The 23,046-nt window shown below is 44.7% G+C and overlaps 2 protein-coding genes across 2 annotated transcripts; both read left to right on the top strand.

Annotated features, from left to right (window-relative positions):
• Positions 1 to 6,297: 6,297 nt before the first annotated feature.
• Positions 6,298 to 11,338, top strand: LOC116895419 (protein S100-A15A). Its single transcript, XM_032896701.1, has 3 exons — positions 6,298 to 6,402; positions 7,458 to 7,677; positions 10,488 to 11,338. Exons 2-3 carry the CDS (start codon positions 7,528 to 7,530, stop codon positions 10,662 to 10,664), a joined length of 327 nt encoding a protein of 108 aa, XP_032752592.1. The 5' UTR covers positions 6,298 to 6,402; positions 7,458 to 7,527; the 3' UTR covers positions 10,665 to 11,338.
• Positions 11,339 to 22,122: 10,784 nt separating this feature from the next.
• Positions 22,123 to 22,638, top strand: S100a8 (S100 calcium binding protein A8). Its single transcript, XM_032896700.1, has 2 exons — positions 22,123 to 22,282; positions 22,446 to 22,638. The coding sequence occupies exons 1-2, from the start codon at positions 22,142 to 22,144 to the stop codon at positions 22,572 to 22,574; spliced, it is 270 nt and encodes an 89-aa protein (XP_032752591.1). The 5' UTR covers positions 22,123 to 22,141; the 3' UTR covers positions 22,575 to 22,638.
• Positions 22,639 to 23,046: the final 408 nt, after the last annotated feature.

The following is a 23,046-nucleotide window of genomic DNA, read 5'->3' as shown; positions in this document are numbered from 1 at the left end:
TAATATCATTTTAGGTAAAGAGAAGCTGACATGCACAGGGTTAAGCAAACTTGACAAGTTCACGCAGCAAACCAACAGCAGAAAAATCCTACTTCAAATCCATACTCCTGTCTCCTAAGTTAAAGGCTCCCCCCTCCCCCAGTTTCCTCAGCAACTGACAGTCCAGGGAAAAAGACAGACTCACTTCAGTGCAATATATAGTCAGGTGCTCACAGGGTTCTTATGAAGAGGGGAGGAGAATGCTACACTCTCCTTCTGTTCTCCATTGCCTGAATCCAGTGATGGGAGGACCTCTAAGGAATAAGTCTGGAGCAGGAGATTAAGTAGTTTAAATATACGCAAAACAGCCGACGTGGGAGTTGACCGTCATGGCACTAACCTGATGTGCCTCCACCATGTTACAGAAAAGGCTAGTGACAGTGGGGGAAGAAGAAATAGGTGGTCAGTGGGAGTCAGAAAGTTGGTGGAAGGAAAGTGGGGAATGAGTAACTAAAATGAGACCCTTTCCTGTTACTCAGCACCTGAAATTTCCAATGTGGCACAAGAGAGTTCAGGGTCCATTTGGTGGCCAGCCCTTTGAGCATCCTGGGCCTCTATTGAGCTACAATACTCTGTTTTCCCTAGGTAGCACCTGCTGCCTTAATCCACTTGATTCCCCCAACTTTCTCCCCAAGGGATTCCCATTGCAACCAAGGCCTCTGCTTCTCTCTCCCCACTTCTCCATATGATGGAAATACTACCTCATGTCAACAGGCTATAAACTTGAATGAAAATTACAGTAGAAGTAGTTGAACATTATTGTATCCATACCATAGACATTATGCAGTTGTTTTACTTGGGGGTCACACAAGAGTTTCTTTTTTACTTATTTTTAAAATTATTATACAAGGGGCTGGAGAGATGTCTCAGCGGTTAAGAGCACTGACTGCTCTTCCAGAGGTCCTGAGTTCAAATCCCAGCAACCACATGGTGGCTCACAACCATCTGTAATGAGATCTGATGCCCTCTTCTGGCATGTCTGAAGACAGCTACAGTGAACTCATATACAATAAATAAATAAATCCTTTAAGAATTATTATACAAGCTAATGAACTTCACAATGACATTTTCATGCATGTATTTCGTTATACTTTTCTAACACCCAGTGTCTTCTCTTTTCTGGTCATTTCTCCCTTCCTCCCCACTTAGTTCTCCTTCTGCTTGCTTGTTGTCCACATGAGAGGACACTTGGCAACATTGTCTTTGTGAGTCTAGATTATTTTGCTTAGCACAGTGATCTCCACAGCTATTCATTTTCCTGTGAATGACATATTTTCCTTCTTCCTTATGGCTAAATGAGACTCTACCACATGTATAGGCCATGTTTTCTTTGTTCAGTCATCCATCTCTAGCCATTGATGGGCATCCAGGCTGATCCTGTGTTTGGCGGCTCTTGTGAATAGTGTTTTAGAACACATGGGTGTGTGGGTATTTCTGTGGTATACTAATTTGGACCCCTTCAGGTTTATTCCCAGAAGTAGGAGAGCTGGATCATATGGTAGTCTTCGGAGCCTCCATGCATAACAGAAACTATAATTTACATGTCCACCAGCAGTGTGTGAGGATTCCTTTTCTCAGCATCATTACAGCATGTATTCTTGTTTGAGTATTTGGCAATAGCCATTCTGACTGGGATGAGATGCAATATTAATTTAGTTCTGATTGATTTTCTATGATGACTGAAAATGTAAAACATGTTTTCTTTTACTCCCACTTTCCTCCATGCCTCTGAGACAGGGTTTCTCTGTGTAGCCTTGGCTGTCTGGAACTCACTCTGTAGACCAGGCTGGCCAGGAATCTCACAGAGATCCACCTGCCTTTTGCCTCTGGAGGGCTGAGATTACAGGCGTGTACCACCACCACCCAGTATGTTTTCACTGTATTCTGAGTTATTTATCATTCTTCTGAGAACCAGCTGTCTGGTAGATTTTATTGATGAGATGATTTGGGTTTTTAATATTTAATTTTTGGTTCTTTATTATCTTAGATATTAATTCAATGTCCACTTTACATATAGCAAAGACTTTTCTCCTGTATCTTTGGCTGTCTCTTTCACTATTTGGTTATTCCTTTGCTGGGCAGAGGCTTCTAGATTCCAGACAATCTCACGTCTGACTTCTTGCTATTATTCCCTGAGCTATTAGAGTTCTTTCCAGAATGCTCTTGCCTAGTGTTTTCCCCTATATGTTCTTCCTGCAGCTTCAAGGTTTCAAGTTTTACATCAATGTCTTTGATTCATTTTATAACTGACTGTTTCAAAAGATAAGAGATAGGGACCTATCAGAATCTATAAATTGCTTTTGATAGGATGGCCATTTTCAAAATCATCCTACTGTAAATCCGCCTCCTGATACCTTTTCCAATTTTTCTTTGGTGTTTTAAAGTTTTCATTGTACAGTTCTTTCATTTTCCTGGCTAGGTTTTCTTCAAGACATTTTTGAGGCCATTAGTATTCAGAATTATTATTGAAAGGTGTGTATAAATTTCTGTCATTTTATTGATTTTACGGTCTTTTTTCAGATCTCTTTTGTTTCCTATCCTAGCATCGTTTATTTGTCCCTGTGTTTATTCTTCTCTCTAGACTAAAGTATTCCTTCTGGTAGCCTCTGTAGAGCTGGCTTAGTAGTCATAGATTCCTTTAATTTGTTTTTTTCTTTTTTTCTCTGTATTTTATCTTTATTAACTTGAGTATTTCTTTTTTTTTTTTTTTTGGGGAGGAAAGGGTTTATTCAGCTTACACTGCCACATTGCTGTTCATCACCAAAGGAGGTCAGGACAGGAACTCACACAGGACAGGAACTTGGAGGCAGGAGCTGATGCAGAGGCTGTGGAGGGATGCTGCCTACTGGCAGCTCAACTGCACATTTGCCCTTTGGTGAACTTGAGTATTTCTTATTTACATTTCGATTCCTTTAATTTGTTTTATCATGAATTATTTTTTAATTTTTTCTTCAATTTTAAGATACTTGACTTTTTTCTCTTGCAGCTTCCAATACCCCCTTTCATTCTATGTTTCTAATGTTTTAAATATAATATAGCATGAACATTTTATTTTCTGGTGTTATCTATTCGGTGTTCTATAGACATCTTGTACCTGAATGGTCATCTCTTTCTACCAGGTTTGGGAAATTTTCTTCGATGATTTACTGAACATATTTTCCATGTCTTTGCTATGGTAAGTAATCTCCTTCTTCTATGCCTCAGAGGTGAGATTTTTTTTCATGGTGTCCTCCAACTCTCCTATTAATGTTTCCTTTTATATAAATATATTTTATTTAATTTTAAGTTAGTATACAAAGTACTAGGTTTCTTCATGAAATGTTCACACATACTTTTAATTTTTTTGAGACTATCCTATATGAGTATTGTATCTCTGTCACTCCCACCCTCTTCTCCTTCCTCCTCCAAGTTGACGATCTCACCTGCAATTGTTATTGCTACATGCACATATATAGAGGTATACTCCGTGGTCTGATTCTTCCGCTTTGCCTTTCACCCTTGACCCTGGTTTTGACATGATTGTTCTGTGGTGAGCTTTCTGCTGAGGCTTTCATTTGGCTTACTGAGCTTTTTATTTCCAGCATTGTTTCAGTTTGGTTTTTTTTTTTTTTTAAAAATGGAAACTTTATCTTCATGGGTTTACTTCTTTATTTTATTCTTATCTCTTTGTTTTGTCTGGAAAAGTTTTTCCAGGTAATTTTAATTTAATTTAATTTAATTTAATTTAATTTTTGTGTGTGTGTGTGTGTGTGTGTGTGAGAGAGAGAGAGAGAGAGAGAGAGAGAGAGAGAGAGAGAGAAGGGGGGAGGGAGGGAGAGGAGGAGGAGAAGGAGACAGGGAGGAGAGGGAGAGGGAGGCGGGGTGGAGGAGAGAATGTATGTGTGTGTTTTAACCTATGAGATGAGGTTTACACATTCGGAGTTAGTTCTGGGTTGAGTTTTGGCTTGTTTGTTTGTTTTTTCTTTTTTTTCCTTTTCTTGTTCTAATCGAGTCTTTCGCTACAGGGTACAATATTCAGGATGGGGCTAATTCACAGTAGAGCCCGGAGGCAGGTTCCTGTTTGTCTACTATTTGGGGCTGTAGACTATCCCAAGACAAGTCTCTACAGTTTGTTTGCTGTGGTCTGGCGCCTTCAGGAGCTTGATAAAACAGTTCGAAACAAGTTTTTCCAAGAAATGGGGCTGGTTCTGAGTCTAGAGATCAGATAGGACAACTGGAGGGGCCCAGCCAAGCAGCTTAAGGGGCTTCTGGGGCTCTGGCGAATCCCTGGGGGGATGGCTGGGATATGGTGAATCCCAGAGTAGGGAGGGGGCCAGAAGCAGGGGGAGGTTCCTGAAAGCAGCCTTAAGCTTGGGTGATTTGAGTGGATGGGGCCAGGAAGGAAATGAAGGTAGCACAACTTGGTGTCTGAATCACTGTTGATGATAGAGAGTCCCTGGGGTGGGGGTGGAGGAGTGCGATGTGATCAGAGGGGGGAAGACAGGCCAGAAGGAGGCGAATAGAGAGAGTCCCTGGAGGAGGTGGGTTGTGACCAGGGAGGGAGACAAGTCAGGAGGAGATGATGGTCTCTGGCAAGCAGCAGTTTGGTTAATGGATCTTCATTCCGCATTTCAGCTAGAGCTGCAATACCAAATATTATAAAGTATTTGTCTAAATACTAAACATGTTAATTACATAATTTACCTATGCTTCTAAATTATAAACATTACAATGGTGAATATTTTCTTTCTTTTCTGAATATTTTCTTAATTATTGCTTAAAACCTATAGTTAGTCAATGTCTTGGGATACGTTACTGGTGAAAGATGGACGAAGCAAAGATATTTAATAAAGCTCTCTAGGGGTCTAGCTTGGCATTTCCAAACAGCTGAGAAAACTAAGCCATACTTTTAGCATAGAAACACAATAGGGGTTCAATAAACAACTTGTCTGTTGAGGAAATTGTGCCGTTAGAGAAATGCAAACTGGAAAAGGTCCTGGGTTAGTATTTGTTATTGTTAAGGGTGTTATTGTGGGGGCTCAGGTGCTGGCACTGAACCTTGGGGCTTTCAGACACTGTTCCTTCAGTTTCTGGGGAACCTTCTGGGATGCGGGGAAGACGCTCCGCTCCATCAGTCGCTTGATCTTTGGCGCCATCTTCTGGTAGATGCACTCATCAGTCTGTGTGGGCCCATGTGTGCTACTTGGTTGAGATGGTCAGACAGAAGCTGCCACTGAGAGAAGGCTTGTATTGGGGTGAGGTGAAGAAGGAGAGTTAATTTGTCCTTTATAGTTAAGTGTCACTTGTGTAGAGCCATCTGTACAGTAGAGCGAGTTCCAGGTTGCAGATGTTTATTTCCTAATGGTCTAAACTGATCCTAGCACTGTGTGTGTGTGTGTGTGTGTGTGTGTGTGTGTGTGTGTGTGTGTGTGTGTGTGTAGGTCTTGGCCTCCATACATCATCAAGACTACTAAAGCAACATCTTAGCTCTTCCCATATAGAAAGTCAAGGTTCAGCATTGGCTAGGTACACAGAGCCTTCAGACCTTTTATATGCTTGCTGTCTGGAACTTTGCTCTTATAAGCATTCATGAGTACCATGTCAACTCCATGTCCACAGCAGGCCATGCAGTTCCACACCTCCAAGCCTTTGTTTGCACATTCCCCTCTGCCTAAAGCTACTTCATTCCCCAGAGCAACTCAAAATTTCTTTTCAAGACACTGCTCAAATAGCACCTCCTTAAGTTAAGTCTTCCTCAATTTTTTTTTCTGGGAGAAGGTGGCCCTTGCTGGGTGTCCTGATTGTCCTGTACTTGCCCAGGGTACATGGTGTCCATGTGTAACTGTCAGCCCTCTTATTCAACCCCATCCTGTGAGCTAGCTGGCCAAGCGTCTTATTCACATTGCTTAGCAGAGGGCCTGGCCTGCTGCGAGTACTCATGAAATACTTGTTGACTGAGTGGATGGATGTGATTCATTACTGTGGACTTTGGAGGTACACTAATTGAGGGAGGGTGTCCAAGGAAGCTGTTTTTAAGGGTGTCCCTGGGGCTAGGGGGTGGGGCGGGATGATGAGCTCTGATTGGAGGCAGTGGATGTATAATGAAACCTTTGTGATTCTTAGGTTTTTCAGGTCCTGGAGGTGGGTCCCTAAAACCAGGAGTATGACAGTGTCATCCCAGGAATGCAGTTAAGGTTTGGTTCTGCTGTAGAAGAACCTGTGGAAAGCCACACACTGGCTGCCATAAATGAGTGGGCTGGGAATGGGCAGGATGTCTAGCCTGGTGGAAATTCCCCTGCTCAGAAGTCTGCCTTTTATCTGATTTCCAGGATCATATAGAGGCTGGGCTGTGGATGAGGAGCAGCCCTGCACCGAGAGCAACAGGTTAGTGCCTCCTCCAAGACAATCTCGGGGGTGGTGTGGGCTGTGCTGTTCTTAGAGAGCAGAGATCCTCAGCTTGCCTGTTATGGAGAACATGCATAGTGTGAATGAGTGCTCCAACAATGGAACTGTGGCCCCAAAGTGGTTTAAAATCCCAGAGGATAAGCGTGTTTCTGGGCTTGTCCATAAATACAAGGATTTGAGGCCAATTCTGTGTGTAGCAGTTGTGTAATTTTGGTAAATTCCTTAGCCTCTTTGGATTTCATTTTCCCTCCAGGAGGAGAGGGTCATGATGCTCAATTCCCCAGGGTCCTGTGTGGATTAAATGGGGTGATGAGAAGAAGCAGATGCATGGTTGTTAGGATTGTTGTTTGCACAGGGTTTAGGGAAGGCAGTTGCTTCCTATCACCTCTGTATGGAGTAAGGGGCCATGGACATCAGATGGACAGTGCATAGAGCTGTGAAAAGGCCCCAGGATTATAAGGCTGAAAAGACTATGCTGGGGTTGGGGTCAACTCCTGGAGAAGATAATGTGCCAGATAGTGGTGGGGACAAGGGTGTCAATGGCTGTGCTGTCTGTCTGTCTGTCTGTATATTCTAGTGAGAAGTAAAACACAAACAGGAATTGCCTGGTCTGATTCTTCTGTGTAGTGTAATCATCTTAATGTTCTGCTGGTCCCATCAAGTACATTACTGTAGGGGAAAGTTACTGTAGGGGAAGGGATCTTGCCTCTTCAAGGATTCCAACATTTTCATTGTACACAACAAAAACAGTGCCTGGCTTCAAACCATCTTTAGTTTGTCCAGATCTTGACTATTAGCAACGAGGAGACAACCCCTGGACCCAGGATGCCCTCAGTTCCAGTGCAGGGACTCACTTTAGATCAGGCAGGAAAGCTTGTTGAGGACAGAGCCACCAAACCAAGTTCACATGGGATCAGCAGGGGTGCAAGGCGGCCCCTTCCTGATGCAGCTCAGGCTAGTGGGCGGGGGGCTGATGTCTCCAGGAGGAAGAATTCCCTCCTGTTAGCAGACTGGGCTCTTCTTCTTCCTTACAGACTCTCCACTGTCCCAGAGCCTCCTCATCTACTCTGCAGATTTGCCTGTACCCTGAAGGGTCCATCGGTCATGCCAGACACACCAGTAGAGGACTCCCTTTTCCAAATCATACACTGCTTTCATCACTATGCTGCCCGGGAAGGGGACAAGGAGACCTTGTCCCTGGAGGAGCTGAAAGCCCTGCTCTTGGATAGTGTGCCTCGCTTCATGGACACCCTGGTATGTTGGGTCTGGTGCTGGAGTGGGAGATGAAGTGAGAACCAAAGTGCCTAGAGAGCGCTGTTTGTGGGATTGGGACTGAGCAGTGAGGTGGGTAGGTGGGAGGAGATGACTCCCTTGGGAATCTCCTGTTCCTGAAGGAGAATGGAGGAGGTGGGGGCATGCGAAGAGTAGGGTTTGCTTTATTTCCTGTCCTTCCCTTCTCTGAAGTCACCTGCTTGGTTTCACTCCAGTCACATGAAGAGACTACTAATCTCTGAGACTACAGCCTGATACCACACCTTTGGATTCTTCTGCTTCCTGTGTCCTGTGAGCATGACAGGCTCAACGCTGTTCTCTGTTCAGAAGCCTCTTTAGTCAGTGACATTGCCCCAAACTCAGACTTTCTCTGTGAGTCCTTAGAGCATAAGTCCCTTCACCAGAGTGTCTGCCATGAGCCTGGAGTAGTAGGTAATTTAGGCTGTGGAGGCTGCCCTGGTCTGGTGGGCATGGGAAATATAACCTCTTCCACTTCCCATGCCTAGGGCTTCTCAGAGTCAGATGGAGACAGCCCCAGATCCTGGGCTTATAGAGCCTGCTCATCCAGTCTGTGATTAGTTCTAGTCCTCAGCTACTGTGCTTCTTAGGGACTGCAGCTCTGAAGGAAACTGTGCGTGCTGTCTTGGTGAAGTCTGGTGATTCAGGGTCTCTGGCTTGCCACTTCTAGAGGAAGTGAGACTCTGCTTATTCCTGTAAAATATCTCCTTCACCTACTTCCAGGCTTTGAGAAAGAACACAAAGACAACCTCCTTCTTTCTAGAATGTTCCTTTGAGGGCTTAGAAGATAGCCAGGATGGGAGTTCCTTGCTAACTGTTTTTAGGAAATATTTTCCTTTTGGGAAGAACTCCTTGGGGCTGCCTTGCATTGCCCAGGACTGCGATCATAGAACCCATAGTGTTGCCTTTGCTGCAGGGCTCTTGGGGACAGGCACAATGGCATAGCTGGCAGACTTGGTAAGAATAAATGTTGACCAGAAAAACACACATGGTATGCACTCACTGATAAGTGGATATTAGCCCAAAAGCTCAAATTACCCAAGATGCAATCCACAGACAACATGAAGCTCAAGAAGAAGGATGACCAAAATGTGGATGCTTTACTCCTTCTCAAAAGGGGGAACAAAAATATCCACAGGAGTGGATATGGAGACAAAGTTTAGAGCAGAGACTGAAGGAACAGCCATTCAGAGCCTGCTCCACATGTGGCCCATATATATACAGTCACCAAAACTAGATAAGATTGATGAAGCTAAGAAGTGCATGCTGACAGGAACCAGATATAGATGTCTCCTGAGAGACACAGCCAGAGCATGTCAAATACAGAGGCAGATGCTAGCAGCAAACCACTGAACTGAGAACAGGACTCCCATTGGAGGAATTAGAGAAAGGATTGAAAGAGCTGAACAAGCTTGCAACCCCATAAGAACAACAATGCCAACCAGCCAGAGCTTTCAGGGAGTAAACCGCTACCCAAACACTATACTTGGACTGACCCATGGCTCCAGCTGCATATGTAGCAGAGGATGGCCTTGTTGGGTACCAATGGAAGGAGAAGCCCTTGGTCCTGCCAAGGTTGTACCCCCAGTGTAAGGGGATGCCAGGCGGGGCGGTGGATGAGGAGGGGAACACCCTTATAGAAGAAGGGGAGGGAGAGGGGATAGGGGGCTTATGGATAGGAAACCGGGAAAGGGAATAACATTTGAAATGTAAAAAAGAAATATAAAAAAAAGTGTTGATAAGGGAGCTGAGGAGAGCCTGTCAGATGTAGAATGTTTCACACTCTGGATATGACAGGGTTATTGGATGGTGGGGCTGGTAAAGGGAGAGAAGTTGCTGATTTCCTACAGGGATGAGAGGCTGCCTTCTGGATCTGCAGCTCCTTACAAATGCATTACCTTCCTTCCTGCAAATGCTTCTCAGATGCTCCATTCTGTGTGTGAGAGCATGTCTACATATACCAGGAAAATCTTGCTGAAACCTGCTTTTCCCGCCCCTCCCTCAGTTTCTACCACATCCTCCCGTCTCCATCTGTCTCACATCTTCTTTGTAAACAAGGACCCCGGCTTTCCTCACACCCCTCTCTCATTTCAAACAGCCCTTTCCTTTGCCATTCGGATCTTCAGCCTCAGGGTCCTCTGCTTGGATATCCTGGGCAGCTCCTGCAGTCATTTCTCTGTCCTATTTCACTACTTTCTGCACACTATAGATGAACCAGGAAGTGTTTCCTAAATAATGCCTAGGTAGGTAGCACGGGATGCAGATATCTGCCTGACTTGGAGGTGGTCCTGCAGTCATGCTGGAGACGATGTGTGCATGCAACCTTCTCCCTGAGGAGTTCTTGGTTTGGAGGAAGAAGGCAGTGTCTTGTCTTCAGGAAGCCTGTACAGGTGACTCTTGTAGAGAGCTCACAGTGCACCTGGGAAGACAGCACAGACACTGACTGTATGTGAAGTGGTTCTGGGGAATCCAGGCTTCTGAGCTCAATTCAGGAATTACTTAAACTTCTCTTTTGAAAGGACTATTTTTGCTCTCTCTGCCCATGCCACTCTAGGTCTGATGGCCCAAGGTGTCCATTAACACCAGTGCCTCTTCAGCCTGATTTTGTAGTATATGATGATCTTGTCACTGATACTCTGTGAGAACTTGTTGTCCTGAAGGCTTGTTGAAGGGGAACCAGGCTGCTGTAATGCTCTTCATCCCCAGCAGGAGGAGTTTGGAGGACTCGTGTACTGAATGCAGTGTGGGTTGATGATCCTCTTTGTGTTTGGCAGGGCCGCAGGCAGCCATACTACATCACAGAGCTCTTCCGGGCGGCTGACAAAAACAAGGACAACCAGATCTGCTTCGATGAGTTCCTGTACATCTTGGGCAAGCTGGTGAAGGACTATCACCTTCAGTTTCACCGGCAGTTGTGCACATACTACTGCACCCAGCACAACCTCTACTAGAGGGGGACAGGCAGTCTCTCACCACCAGAACTTGTTCCTGGAGACATGGCCTGACTAAGAACAGCTTACAGAACTTAGCGATGTATTTCTTCTTAGGTGTGCACACACGCATACAAACAAGATCACAAATACTTCTGGGAAGTACTCAGGTCATGGTTCTGGGTATCCCTTAATGTTCAGTAAAAGAAGTTTAGTCTGTATTATCAGGATCATCGTTTAGGGCAGGAGACATAGCTCCTGCCTTCAGTGATATCTTGCTTGATGGGGGAATATTAGTTCTGAATCCAAGGTGCCCTTATCTGATGCAAGAGACCCAGCCTTGCTGACAGAAATCTTATCTGAGGTGTGAGACGGCCTGCTGTCTGGTCTCAGTCTGCAAGGAAAGGGTGCTTCTCGGAGTCAGGGCACCCTCTGAGAAGGAAGTAAGACCTCCCAATGATGTTACTGACTGATCATTCACTGCACATGCGGGATGGGGGAGGGGAGCCACATGGACAATAGTGCCTAGAAGGAGCGCTTTTGAGAGTCTGCACACACAGGAGATTGGGAAGACAGGAGATGCCCAGGATCAGGAAGGGGAGGAGGAGGTGTTTCAAGAAGATGTAATAGCAGCAGAAACCCAGATGGTATGTCTGGAAAGGCAGGACATTCTGGAAATAAATGTCCAAGGGGAACATGTGAGTTTTATTTACTCAGGAGGACACTGAGATTTAGATTTTATCCTTAAAAATGGTGTAGTGGAATTTGGGAACCTTGGAGGATAGATCATGTGGGGAGAGGTGGGAGACTCAGTAAGGGGTTCCTGCCCATTCTGGAGAGGTGCAGTGTGTACAAGTCGGTATCTGCACAAAGGGACAGAAGAAAGGGAGGAGACAGGAGAGAAATGTAAATGTCAAAGTCTTAGTCTTGAAGAACAGATTATTTGGGGGGGGGTTGGGGAAGGGGTCCAGAGTGAGACCTAGGTGTCTGTGGCTGGTGATCATTGGGAAGATGTTGCTGGTTGTTGACCTGGACATGACCCATGTCACTGTGGGAACCGGGGTGCTAGGGAGCACTGTCCACTGGTTTCTGTGTATGCTGAGTCAGAGAGGCAAGGCAAGTAGCTGCAAAGCCAGCAACCTAGCCCAACAAAGCAGCAGATACCTGGCATGGGAAGATGAACAGAAGCTGGGAGTTGTCAACCATGGAAGGCTTCATGGAGGAAAGAATGGCTAGGTGTGGTTGTTACTAATATAACACAGTGATGACTGGTATTCCTCCTGATTCTGAGCTATTCATGACTCAGTGGGCCCAGACCTGTGGCCCCTGCCCTCCTGAATGGTCCCTGTTGTTGACTGGTGGTGTCATTTTTCTTTTTCTTCCTGGAGCCCAGAGATGAGGGAAGACTCGGAGGAAGGGTTTCTTGGCCTAAAGGCACTGTCAGTGTCCTACTTGGTGGCCTGTCTTTTCTGAAGACTCTGGACAGAAGTTTGTATCTCCGTCCCCTCAAAGTCTAGTCCCATAAAGGGCATACTTCTATCTTTCTGCAACTGGCCTAGTGTCCTCACACGATTGGTTCAGCAGGTTTTTGAGGAAGGAAATCAGGAAGGGGAACCGTGGAACTGAAATCTATTGACTTAGACCTATGCCCCTCCTATGACACCTCTTGATTACTTTTTGTTCATATCAAAGAGTCAGTATCTTGGGTTACTCAGCTGCTTTCCCTCAGGGTCGAGGCAGGTCCTTCTTGTTACTTTGACATGTGGTGGGGTCAAAATGACCTTTCAAGGTCATAAAAGCTCTGGCAGCCTGAACACTTGGCACCTACCCAACACTTCCTGATGGTTTCCCCACCAGTGCTGCTTCCTCTACCTGGCTTTCCTCAGAGCTGGCTATTGAGACACAAACCTGGGGTCTTAGTCTTTTCCTGTAAACACAGCCCTGCCACTCTTTTCTAGATTGCTCCATATTATCAGATAATTACAAATTTTGCCTTTCCTCCAACATGCTTATTTACTTCTTGTTATTGAACTTGGAGGTCATAACCTGTGCCCCGAGTCAGGTCCAACCACCTATCTCTAGTCAGCCAATTAAAAGAGCAAAATTATAAGTAAGGACCAGAGAAAGATTTATTCATGTGGCCATGTTGGGAAGAAGGACAGACAGAACCAATGAACTCTCCTAGTTCCTAAAGTAAGACGGAAATTTACATGGAGGGCCAATGATATATATGTCCCTTGTCAAGCAGTTTTACTCAAGATGTGGTCCTGCCCATCACTGGTCCTGTAAGACAACTGGACAAGTTGTTAAGATGGTGTGAAATCTTTTTTCTAGAGACAGGTCCCCCTCTGGCTGATGCCTTTCCCTTCTTCTCTCACGGTGAGATCTTTGGGGAACTTCCCATTTCTTTGGAGTCCATTGTTTCAATAGTCTGATAGTCAGCTTGAGAGCCACAAAATGTTTCTTTAGAATGTCTTCCTTTCTGCCAAGCCAGTTATGTTCTCAGCACACACATGTGACTGCTGCTGTCAGACAACCCTGCTGCCCACTTAAAGGGAATACTATCTGGTGGTGGGAGTTCATGGACCCACCTACTATTCATCCTACTGAGGATGCTGGCAGGAAGCCCTCACTCACAAACACCTTTAAGTTCAATGAGACCGAGGAGAGATGTTGAGTAGCAGTGTGCCTCAGTTTCTTTATGTTTTATACAGGTAAAATTTTACGTGTAAAGTTCACTCTACTAGAGATTTGAAAGTATCAAAAGAATCAGCAGATATAAACACGCTTTGAAAAGAGATGCGTTTCTTTGGGGTAAGGTGGTGCATGCATAATCATATAAAACTGTGCAAGGTGTATGGGCTGATTGTTGGTTGGAAACTTGTGATATAGCATTGAGTTCTATTTTGCTAGCTAGGGGGTCAACTTACCTTTTATCATAATGGATGCATACCATTCCCTCTTACAAAAGAGACTTATTGGACAGTGGATAAGGGCTTGTGAGGAACGGAGGAAAGAGGATTAACTATTTATTCTGTTGGGGAGATGGATGGAGAAAGTGGATGCTATCTTAGTTGGGTAATTAAAATAAGAAAGTTGTCAGCACTGAGGTATTCCAGTCTGTGGAGGAAGTAGATGTTGTACATCCCATCTTAAGCCACTTCCATCCCAGTGTCTAATAGAGGGCCTCAGTGTCCTCTGTACAATGGAGTCTGTAATGCATGTGCCTCATAGGATTAAGAGTTAAGAGGTTTTATGTAAGCAAAGCATTGGGGAAGTCCTCACAATGGTACACACAACACACACCCAGTAATTGCCAGCTATTAACTATTATTCACTGCCATTGTAGTTGTGGCTTGTGCCATTGTGCATGTCAGGCACTGTGCTGGGTTGTGTCAACTAACAATGCCTCAACTGGGACAAGCAGAAGGCCTCTCCTTGGTCCTTCTGGAAGAACAGGCTGAGGAACCTAGGCTCCTGCATCTATGATACTACTAAGAACTCACCAAGGAGTCCCAAGGAGGAACATATTCCAGATTATTAGATTTCAGCCACACAGCCCCCCTTCCTGTATTACTTCCTGAAGCACCCAGTGAGCCTAAAGTGACATCAGACCTGATGCAGGGACTTGGTTCATTGGATATACTGTTGGATATTAACAGTCTGACTCTGGAGGGTTCAGTGTTCAGTTACAGAATCAACCACAGATAATGATACACTCATGGTAACCCTGCCCCCAGCTCTCTCCCATTTTAAAGGAGCAATTTGTATGATTTATTGTATATGTGATCTCTCTCCCCCTCCCCCTCCCCTTCCCCTTCTCCCTTCTCTCTCTGTTAGGGTTTTTGAGATTGCATCTCATTATGCAGTCCAGTCTTGCCTTAAACTCATGGCAACCCTCCAGCTTCAACTTCCTGAATGTTGGAATTAAATATATTTGCTACCATGCCAAGCTTTTTTTTATTTTGTGTAAGCTTTTTTTACTGAAACATGGTTTGTACCCTAGGGTCTATGAGCTCCCTAGCCATGGGATTTTGATCATGGTTAATACATTAGACATGAATTTTTTTTCCTGTGGCACAGACTTCAAAATCCAGTCAGAAAGTGGTTAGTTACTCAATAACAGTAGTGCCCAGAGAAACCTCTTTTTACAGTGGGCAGAAGCTAATGTAGAGATGCATAACTGGCCAAAGTACTGAAAATAAGTGACAGAGTACTAGTTGTTATCAACCTCCACTCCTTTCTAGGCCAGGCAATACTAGAGAAGAGAAGGCAGAAAGAAAGTAAGAGTTAGAGCATTCAGGTTACTTGTAGGTCAAACCAGAGTCATTTTGGAAGAGGGAACCTAAGTTGGGAAAATACTGAATAGCCTATGGGGAAACTTGAGACCACTTTCTCCATTGGTGATTGATGTGGGAGGACCCAGCTCACTGGGTGCACCCCTGAGCAGGTGGCCCCAAGAGGTATAAGATTTTATTTATTTACATGAGTACACTGTAGTTGCGTTCAGATGCACCAGAAGAGGGCACCAGATCTCATTACAGATGGTGTGAGCCACCATGTGGTTGCTGGGATTTGAACTCAGGACCTCTGGAAGCACAGTCAGTCCTCCTATCCGCTGAGCCATCTCTCCAGCCCCCAAGAGGTATAAGAAAGCAGGCTGAAGAAGCTATGGGGAGCAAGCCAGTAAGCAGAACTTCTCCATGGTGTCTGCATCAGTTCCTGCCTCCAGGAATTGTCTGGTTCGAGTTCCAGCCCTCACTTCCCTGAATGATGGACTACAAATTGTCGGATGAAATAAGTCCTTTCCTTTCCAAGTTGCTTTTGTTCATGGTGTTTTATCACAGTAATAGAAGCACAAACAGAGACGTGGAATGTGAGGAGCAGTGCTAGGAAATGCTGTCTTCTGGACACAACATGGATATCACATTAGTGAACTCTCATAAGCTGTGGTCATCTCCACGAGATCCACACAAGATCAAGCCAGCTAAAATTCCTGAATTAATAGAGGGGCTGTTTTCCAGCCTTTTGTTTTTACTGAGGAGTTACTGTCAGTTGGTAGCTTCTCTGGAAGGGAGAATTATTGTGATTTGAGGGCATGGCCATTGATAGGCTTCCTGTGCCCTACAATCTTGCACACTCGAACAGCACTTAGTGGGTTATAAAAAAAAGATTACTACATCAACAGCATGACGTTGAGAGGGAGAGGACTTTTGAGATAAGAGGGAGGTTGGAGGGGTGACATGGAGAGTGAATATGATATTTCATTTATATATGTATGAAATTCTCAAAAGTATAATAAAAATGTTATACTCTGGTAGATTGACCTCTCTCCATGGATGTATATATATTATAGTAGTGGGTCATTATAAGGAAAGAGAACATGAAGTTGGGAGGAGGACATTGAAGGGATATAGGATATAGGAAGAATTGGAGAATAGGTAGTGAATATGATCAAAGTACATTGTGCAGGTACATGAAATTCTTTTTTCTATGAAATTCTTAAAACATAAAAAATGTTACGAGTATATTCATGTGATATTGATTTCCAAGAAGCAGATTTTTCTTTTATTTTTTACTATTATTTTAAATTCAAAATGTTATATAGTACATTTGATGATGATCCTTCCTCCAACAAATCCTTCTCATCCACCCAGCTTTACTTATCTGAGACGCCATCGTAACATGTCAGAATGACTGAGATTCTCAACAAAAATTACAGCTCATTATGGTGGGGATGTGGAGCAAGGGAGACTTCTTCATTGCTGATGGAGTACAAACTCATACAACCACTGTGGAAATCAATATAGCAGTTCCTCAGGAAATTGGGAATTGACCTACCCCAAGATCCAGCCATACCATTCTTGGACATATACGCAAAAGACTCCTCACCCTACCACCAGAACACTTGCTCAACTCTGTTCATATTGGTTTTATTCATAATAGCCAGAAACTGAAAACAAACTAAATGTCTCTTAACTGAAGAATGGATAAAAACATGTATATTTACACAATGGAATATTACTCAGCTGTTAGAAAAAAATGACGTCACAAAAATTTCAGGCAAATGAATGGAACTAGAAAAAAAAATCCATCTGAACAAGGTGACCCAGGCTCAGAAAGACAAACGTGATATGCATTCACTTATAAGTGGATATTAGCTGTTAAGCAAAGGATAATCACACTACAATCCACAGACCCAGAGAAGTTAGATGAGAGGCCTACTGGGGAGCATGGATCTCCCTGGGGAGGGGAAATAGAATAGATTTTGTGGGTGCATGGTGGATAAGGTGAGAGAGATGGGAACAGGAGCGATCAGGTCGGGGGGGGGCGGGAGGAGAGACAGAGGTAGAGAGTACAGGAGAGACAACTGAAATGGGTGGGCATTTAGGGGATGATATGGAAACAGTACAGTGGAAATTTCCTGGACCATACGAGGTTGACCGTAGCAAGGACTCCCAGTAGTGGAAGATATGGAGCCTGAACAAGGCATCTTCTGTAACTAGGCGAGGCTTCCAGTGGTGGGACTGGAGCATCAACCCAGCGACACCATCTATGACCCGCAACCTGCCCTACTGACAGGATGTGCTGGAGCAATGATGGCTCAGAACTTGTGGGAGTGGCCAAGCAATGAGTGGTTTAACCTGAGGCCTACAACCACTAGAGGGAGTCTGATACTGCCTAGATGGCCAGGATCCGGAAGCTGGGTGTCTCAGAGATCTAGGGTAGAATCAGACATGATTGACAAAACAACAGCAGCAGCAGCAGCAGCAGCAATGAAATGATTCCTAATGGGAGAAGATACAGAGAGCCACAGCCAAATGTTAGGCAGAGCGCAGGAAACTGTATAGAAGAGGAGAGGGAAGGATTTAGGAGCCTTAGGGGTTGAGGACACCAGGAGAACATGACCCACAGAATCAACTAAGCAGGGCTCATAGGGGCTGGCCGAGACTGAAGTGGCAACTACGGAACCTGCATGGATCTGCACCAGGCCCTCTGCATACATGCTGAGGTTTTTTAGCTTGAGGTTTTTGTTGACCTCCTAACAATGGGAGTGGAGGTATCCTTGACTTCTTTGCCTCCTCATGGAACATTTTCCTCCTACTGGGTTGCTTCATCCAGTCTTGATATGAGTGTCTGTGCTCAGTCTTATTGAGCCTTGCTGTGCCAAGTTTGGTTATACACCTGGGAGGCCTGCTCTTTTCTGAAGGGAAAGGAGCAGTGGATCTGGGGAAGAGGGAAAGTGGGAGAATGGGAGGGAGAGGAGGCTGTTGGTGGGATGTATTGTATAAGAGAGAGAAAAACAACTCAAAATACAATACAATAACAAGCAAGCAAAGAACCAATGAGAGAGAGAGAGAGAGAGAGAGAGAGAGAGAGAGAGAGAGAGAGAGAGAGCCCAAACAAAGCAAAAATGAAACAAAAAGTCTGCAAAACTACTAGTGAATTCATTCTGTATTGACCAACTGCTCCTGGCCATGGGGTCTGCCCTCTAGTCTGGGTGAGATACCAGTGGAGAAAGGTGTGAATTGCAGATAGCTTCTGACTATGTGTGGGAGCCTTGTCCACTCCTTCTCAGCACTGGGACCATCTGGTTTAGGCTGTGCAGGTCCTGTAGGTCCTGTGAGTTCATATGTGCACCGGCCTTGCTGTGCTTGAAGACACTGCTTCCTTAGTGTCATCCATCCCTCTGGCTCTTACAATCTCCCTGCCTCCTCTTTGGCATGGATAAATTCTTGAGCCTGAGGTGAGGGCTTTATTGAAGAAATCCCACTTAGGACTGAGCATGAAGCAAACTTTATAGACATTGAAAATTATAACACTCAATTGTGCTCAATTACATGTGACAGCAATTTTGTCATCTTTCCTTCTCCAGGTGTATAGTTCAGTAAGGTTACTTACATACACATTGTTGGACAGCTCATCCAAGAACTTGTTTCCTCTTTCCACATTGACAGTGCATACCATTAACCATGGCTCATTCTTCCTCTTCCCAGCTTCTCTAACTTTGGCTCTAGAAATCTGAGTACTAGAAACACCTCATACAACTGGAACCATACTTGATTTCTCCTTTCAGGTCATCTATGTTCCATCATGTGCCAGCCTTTACCAAGGCTGACTAATATTCCACTCTATGCAAAGCGCATTTATCACTCATCCATCCACACACACTGCTGTTGCTTCCCCTCTTTGGCTTCCTTGGATGATGATAATCTGGTATCAGTGAAGAAGCATCTGAGAGGGTGGGCCCCTCCCAGAGTATCCCTCAGCCCTGGCACATCAGGTCTCTGTGGGGTTAGGCACATCCTCTCCCACTGAGGCCAGACCAGGCAGCCTAGTTAGATGAACATATCCCGCATACAGACAACAGATTTTGAGATAGACCCTATTCCAGCTGTTCAGGACTCACATAAGGACCAAGATACCCGTCTGTTCCATATAAGTGGGGAGGCCTAGGTCCAGCTCGCATATGTTCTTTGGTTGGTAGTTCTGTGTCTGAAAGCCCCAAGGGTCCAGGTTAGTTGTCTCTGTTTGGATAGGTCTGGAGTTCCTATTCCCTTTGGGACCTGCAATCCTTCCTCTTACTCTTTCATAGGAGTCCCCAAGCTGTGAAGTAGCATCTTTATGAGGCCCTGCTTTCCAGTCTTATGTCTATACGTTCACAAGTGGAACTGCTGGATTATATGGTAATTCTTTGGTGACCAAGGAATGGCTGTTTCATATTTTATATTTCCATCACAAGGCACAGGCTTCTCTAATGCATTTTACCTAAAAATCAAGAGGGAGCTTGCTTCCATTTTCTTTCTCTGTGGCAACACCTGTGATTTTCCACTATCTATCTATCTATCTATCTATCTATCTATCTATCTATCTATCTATCACAGTAGTCATCCTAGCAGATGTGAGATGGCATCCTGTAGGTTGACTTGCTTCTTTCTAATGGTTTATGGTGCTGAGCATGTGTTTATTTCATATACTTGTTGGCCTATTGTATAAAGTATGAAGAAACATCTACTTAAATTTCCCTTTCGCTTCATTTTTGGGCTGGTTTTATTTTTGCTATTGAATTATTGGGGTCTTAATATTTTAAATATTAATCCCTTATTAGATACAAATACAAGTACAAATACAAAATACAAGCAACGTCTCTCTTTTCATGGGGTTGAAGATATAGTATATTTTTAATCTTTATATAATAATTTGTTTCAACCAAGGTAAAAAGGATGATTGATTGGTTCAACTTGGGTCACACAGCTGTAATGGAAGGAAATTGCTTATTGGAAATTAGTGGGCAGTGGAAACATGAAGGAGAGAGGTTAATTCATCCACTTCCCCGGGAAACTGTTACTTGGCTCATTACTGTAATAACACACCACCAGCAGCACCACTACCACCACCACCATAACAACAGCAGCAGCAGCAACAACAACAACAACACAACAACAAACCAGACAAAGGCAATTTAAAGAAGAGTTTATTTGGGCTTCCAATTCCAGAGCATACAGTCTATCAGAGTGGGGAGTGCATGGCAGAAGGAGCAAGAGGCAGCTGTCACAGTGGGTTCCTAGTCAGGAATCAGAGAGCAGGGGTGCAAATACCCTGTTCTCCAACAGGACCTCAGCCTGTGAAAAGTACTACCCACGTCTGAGGTGGCATTCCCTTCTTAATTTACCTGATTTAGACAACCCCTCACACAGATGCCCAGAGATTTGTCTTCATGATGAGTCTGAGTTCCATGGTGAACTGATAGGCAAGATCATCTGCCACAGCTCTGATGGCCTGGGTGTTGGTGTAGAACCAGGATTGGTATCCGAGGACTTACAGGAAGGAAAGAAGAGATAAGTTTTCCCCATCACCTCTAGTTCTTGTCAGATCATGCTAGGGACTCTGCAATTCTGACACATGGGGACTGGGAAATTGGTTGACTCCCTCCACTTTTCTGGGCTTCAGCTTCCTCATCTGTACATAGGCTGGTTCAGATCACTGCCTTCCTGAGAGGCATATTTTAAAGCTTTTGTAAGATAATGTGGATGAAACCCACTGCCATATGAGAAATATTCCACAGATCTCCAGTGCTAGCAACCAGTTAATTCAAGTGGCATTTTTCTGGGGCTTGGGGATTGCTCCTGTGAATTCCTGGGAATCAGCCCCTCTTCTTTTTCCCTTGAGCATGAAACACACATGGATTCTCCAAAATAATTGACCCCTCCCCATCCTAGAGTTCACGCCTCTCTTCATCGAAGGCTCCTGGGGTCCAAGGCACAGTGACCATTCTGAGAGGCTGGAAAGGTCTCTACTGTGATCATGCAGTGACTCAGTGGCTACTGCAGGGTGGACAACAGAAGATGAGGAATTCTACCCCATGGCTCAGGACATCCTTAGCTTCCAGAGTAGAATAATCATTAAGAGTTGTGGCAGGTTAGGAACTGATCCAACCCTTGGGAAGACAGCTGTCCCCTAAAGACTCTACCCACCCATCCAAATACTATCCCACAGCAGTACTCCAAACTCTTCTAATATCCAGTGGCTAGAAGCAGCAGTGTTTCTGAGGTCTTTGGTACTTTGAGAACTTGGAGAAGCTGTCTCTCCCATGCACCCACACTCACACAGCAACATCTACCTTCAGTTCAGTTCAGAGGTAGACCGGACATGAAGGCATTGGATCAGCAATGGCAACAGAGACAGGGCTAAGACTGAGTCTGTTTAGATGCAGGGATGAGGTCCCAGGGGCCTAGAAATGGATTTATTGCCATGTCTCATCCTGATTCTTCCTGCCGTGTACTCCTGTCTGGTAAATGTCTTCCCTGTTCCAACACTCCCACTTCCCCGGACTCAGAAATGCTCAATGTGCTCAGTGATTGCCACATGGGCTTGGTTAGGAAACAGAGGCTGTGGTAACTCTGGAAGGGAAGAATGGTGTCTCCACAGCCCGAGGCTATGGGCAGCTGGCCAAGCCTTTCTCTATAAAAGCAGCTGGCACTTAGCTTCACACATCCTTCTTCTGCTCCGTCTTCCAGACCTTGTGTAAGTAGAGCTGTGTGAACCCATCTCACACTGTAGGCTTTCCTTAGGGAGGGTTGGGGGAATAGAGTAGCCTCCTTTGAGAGGGCAAGAAAGCATGGGGGAGTCTGCAGCACTGATCAGAAACTTGAGGATAAAGGAAGTGGAACAGTGTGGAGCCTTCTAGCAGTGTCTACTAGAGAAGGGTAGGGAGTGTTTACTGTGGAGAGTTTGCTACACTCGTGTGTGTGTGTGTGTGTGTGTGTGTGTGTGTGTGTGTGTCCTAAAGTCCCTCCAATGCTCTATCCAACCCCTTCCCACCAGAGATAGAGCCATTTTCTGGGTTTAGTTATCTGAGTGGTACAGGCCAGGTCAAAGCTCGTTCTTGGGTCAGGGACCTTCTGAATGTTCACTCAGTTGTCACCCTGCCATGAATAACTGCAGTTCTCATCCTTCTGTGTCTTTGTCTTTCAGGTGAAAGGAAATCTTTATCGACAATGGCGACTGAACTGGAGAAGGCCTTGAGCAATGTCATTGATGTCTACCACAATTATTCTGGTATAAAAGGGAATCACCATGCCCTCTACAGGGATGACTTCAGGAAAATGGTCACTACTGAGTGCCCTCAGTTTGTGCAGGTGAGGAGGTGCTGCATTCTCGGGGTTCTCTGATGGTGCTGGGGTGACTGGTCCTCCATGCTGCTTTCTGCAGTTAGCTAATACTTACTCACAAATAGCCCTTGCTTACTTTTCTCTGATATATTTATAGTCTGAATTCCCCCACCCCTATTCTTCTTTACAGAATAAAAATACCGAAAGCTTGTTCAAAGAATTGGACGTCAATAGTGACAATGCAATTAACTTCGAAGAGTTCCTTGTGTTGGTGATAAGGATGGGTGTGGCAGCTCATAAAGACAGCCACAAGGAGTAACAGAGCTTCTGGCCTGGGGCTGGGCCCTTGGATATGTCTACAGAATAAAGTTGTCATATCTTAAGTCTGTTTGAGTCTCTTGTCTTTCCTGGGGGTGAAGGAAGGAATGGAAAACTGGAAAGAAGAAACTTGTCTTGTTTTGGCCCTTACTGCTCTCCATGGTCTAGTCCTTTCCGACGACTGCTTCTCCGGTCACCAAGCCCCTCTGATCTCCTTCTCTTCTGGCCTCTGAACTTTGAGCCAGTGGTTCTAGGATTTAAGAATTTTCCAAAGTCTATAACTTAAACTTGATAGTTTTACTGGTTTATCCCAAATGGGAGACTTGGAGACAGGATTCTAGACAAATTGTGTTGTGTACATAAGTTAGATTCTACTTATGTGTCTTAGGTGTGACTTTTTGGAAATTAGTAGGATAGGTATGAAGGGTGTATATATGAGGAAGGAGGAGGGAGGAAAGGAAGAATGGGGAAGG

This window comes from Rattus rattus, chromosome 3, assembly GCF_011064425.1.
Source record: "Rattus rattus isolate New Zealand chromosome 3, Rrattus_CSIRO_v1, whole genome shotgun sequence".
Taxonomy (NCBI): Eukaryota; Metazoa; Chordata; class Mammalia; order Rodentia; family Muridae; genus Rattus; species Rattus rattus.
This window is presented reverse-complemented; position numbering and strand designations above follow the sequence as displayed.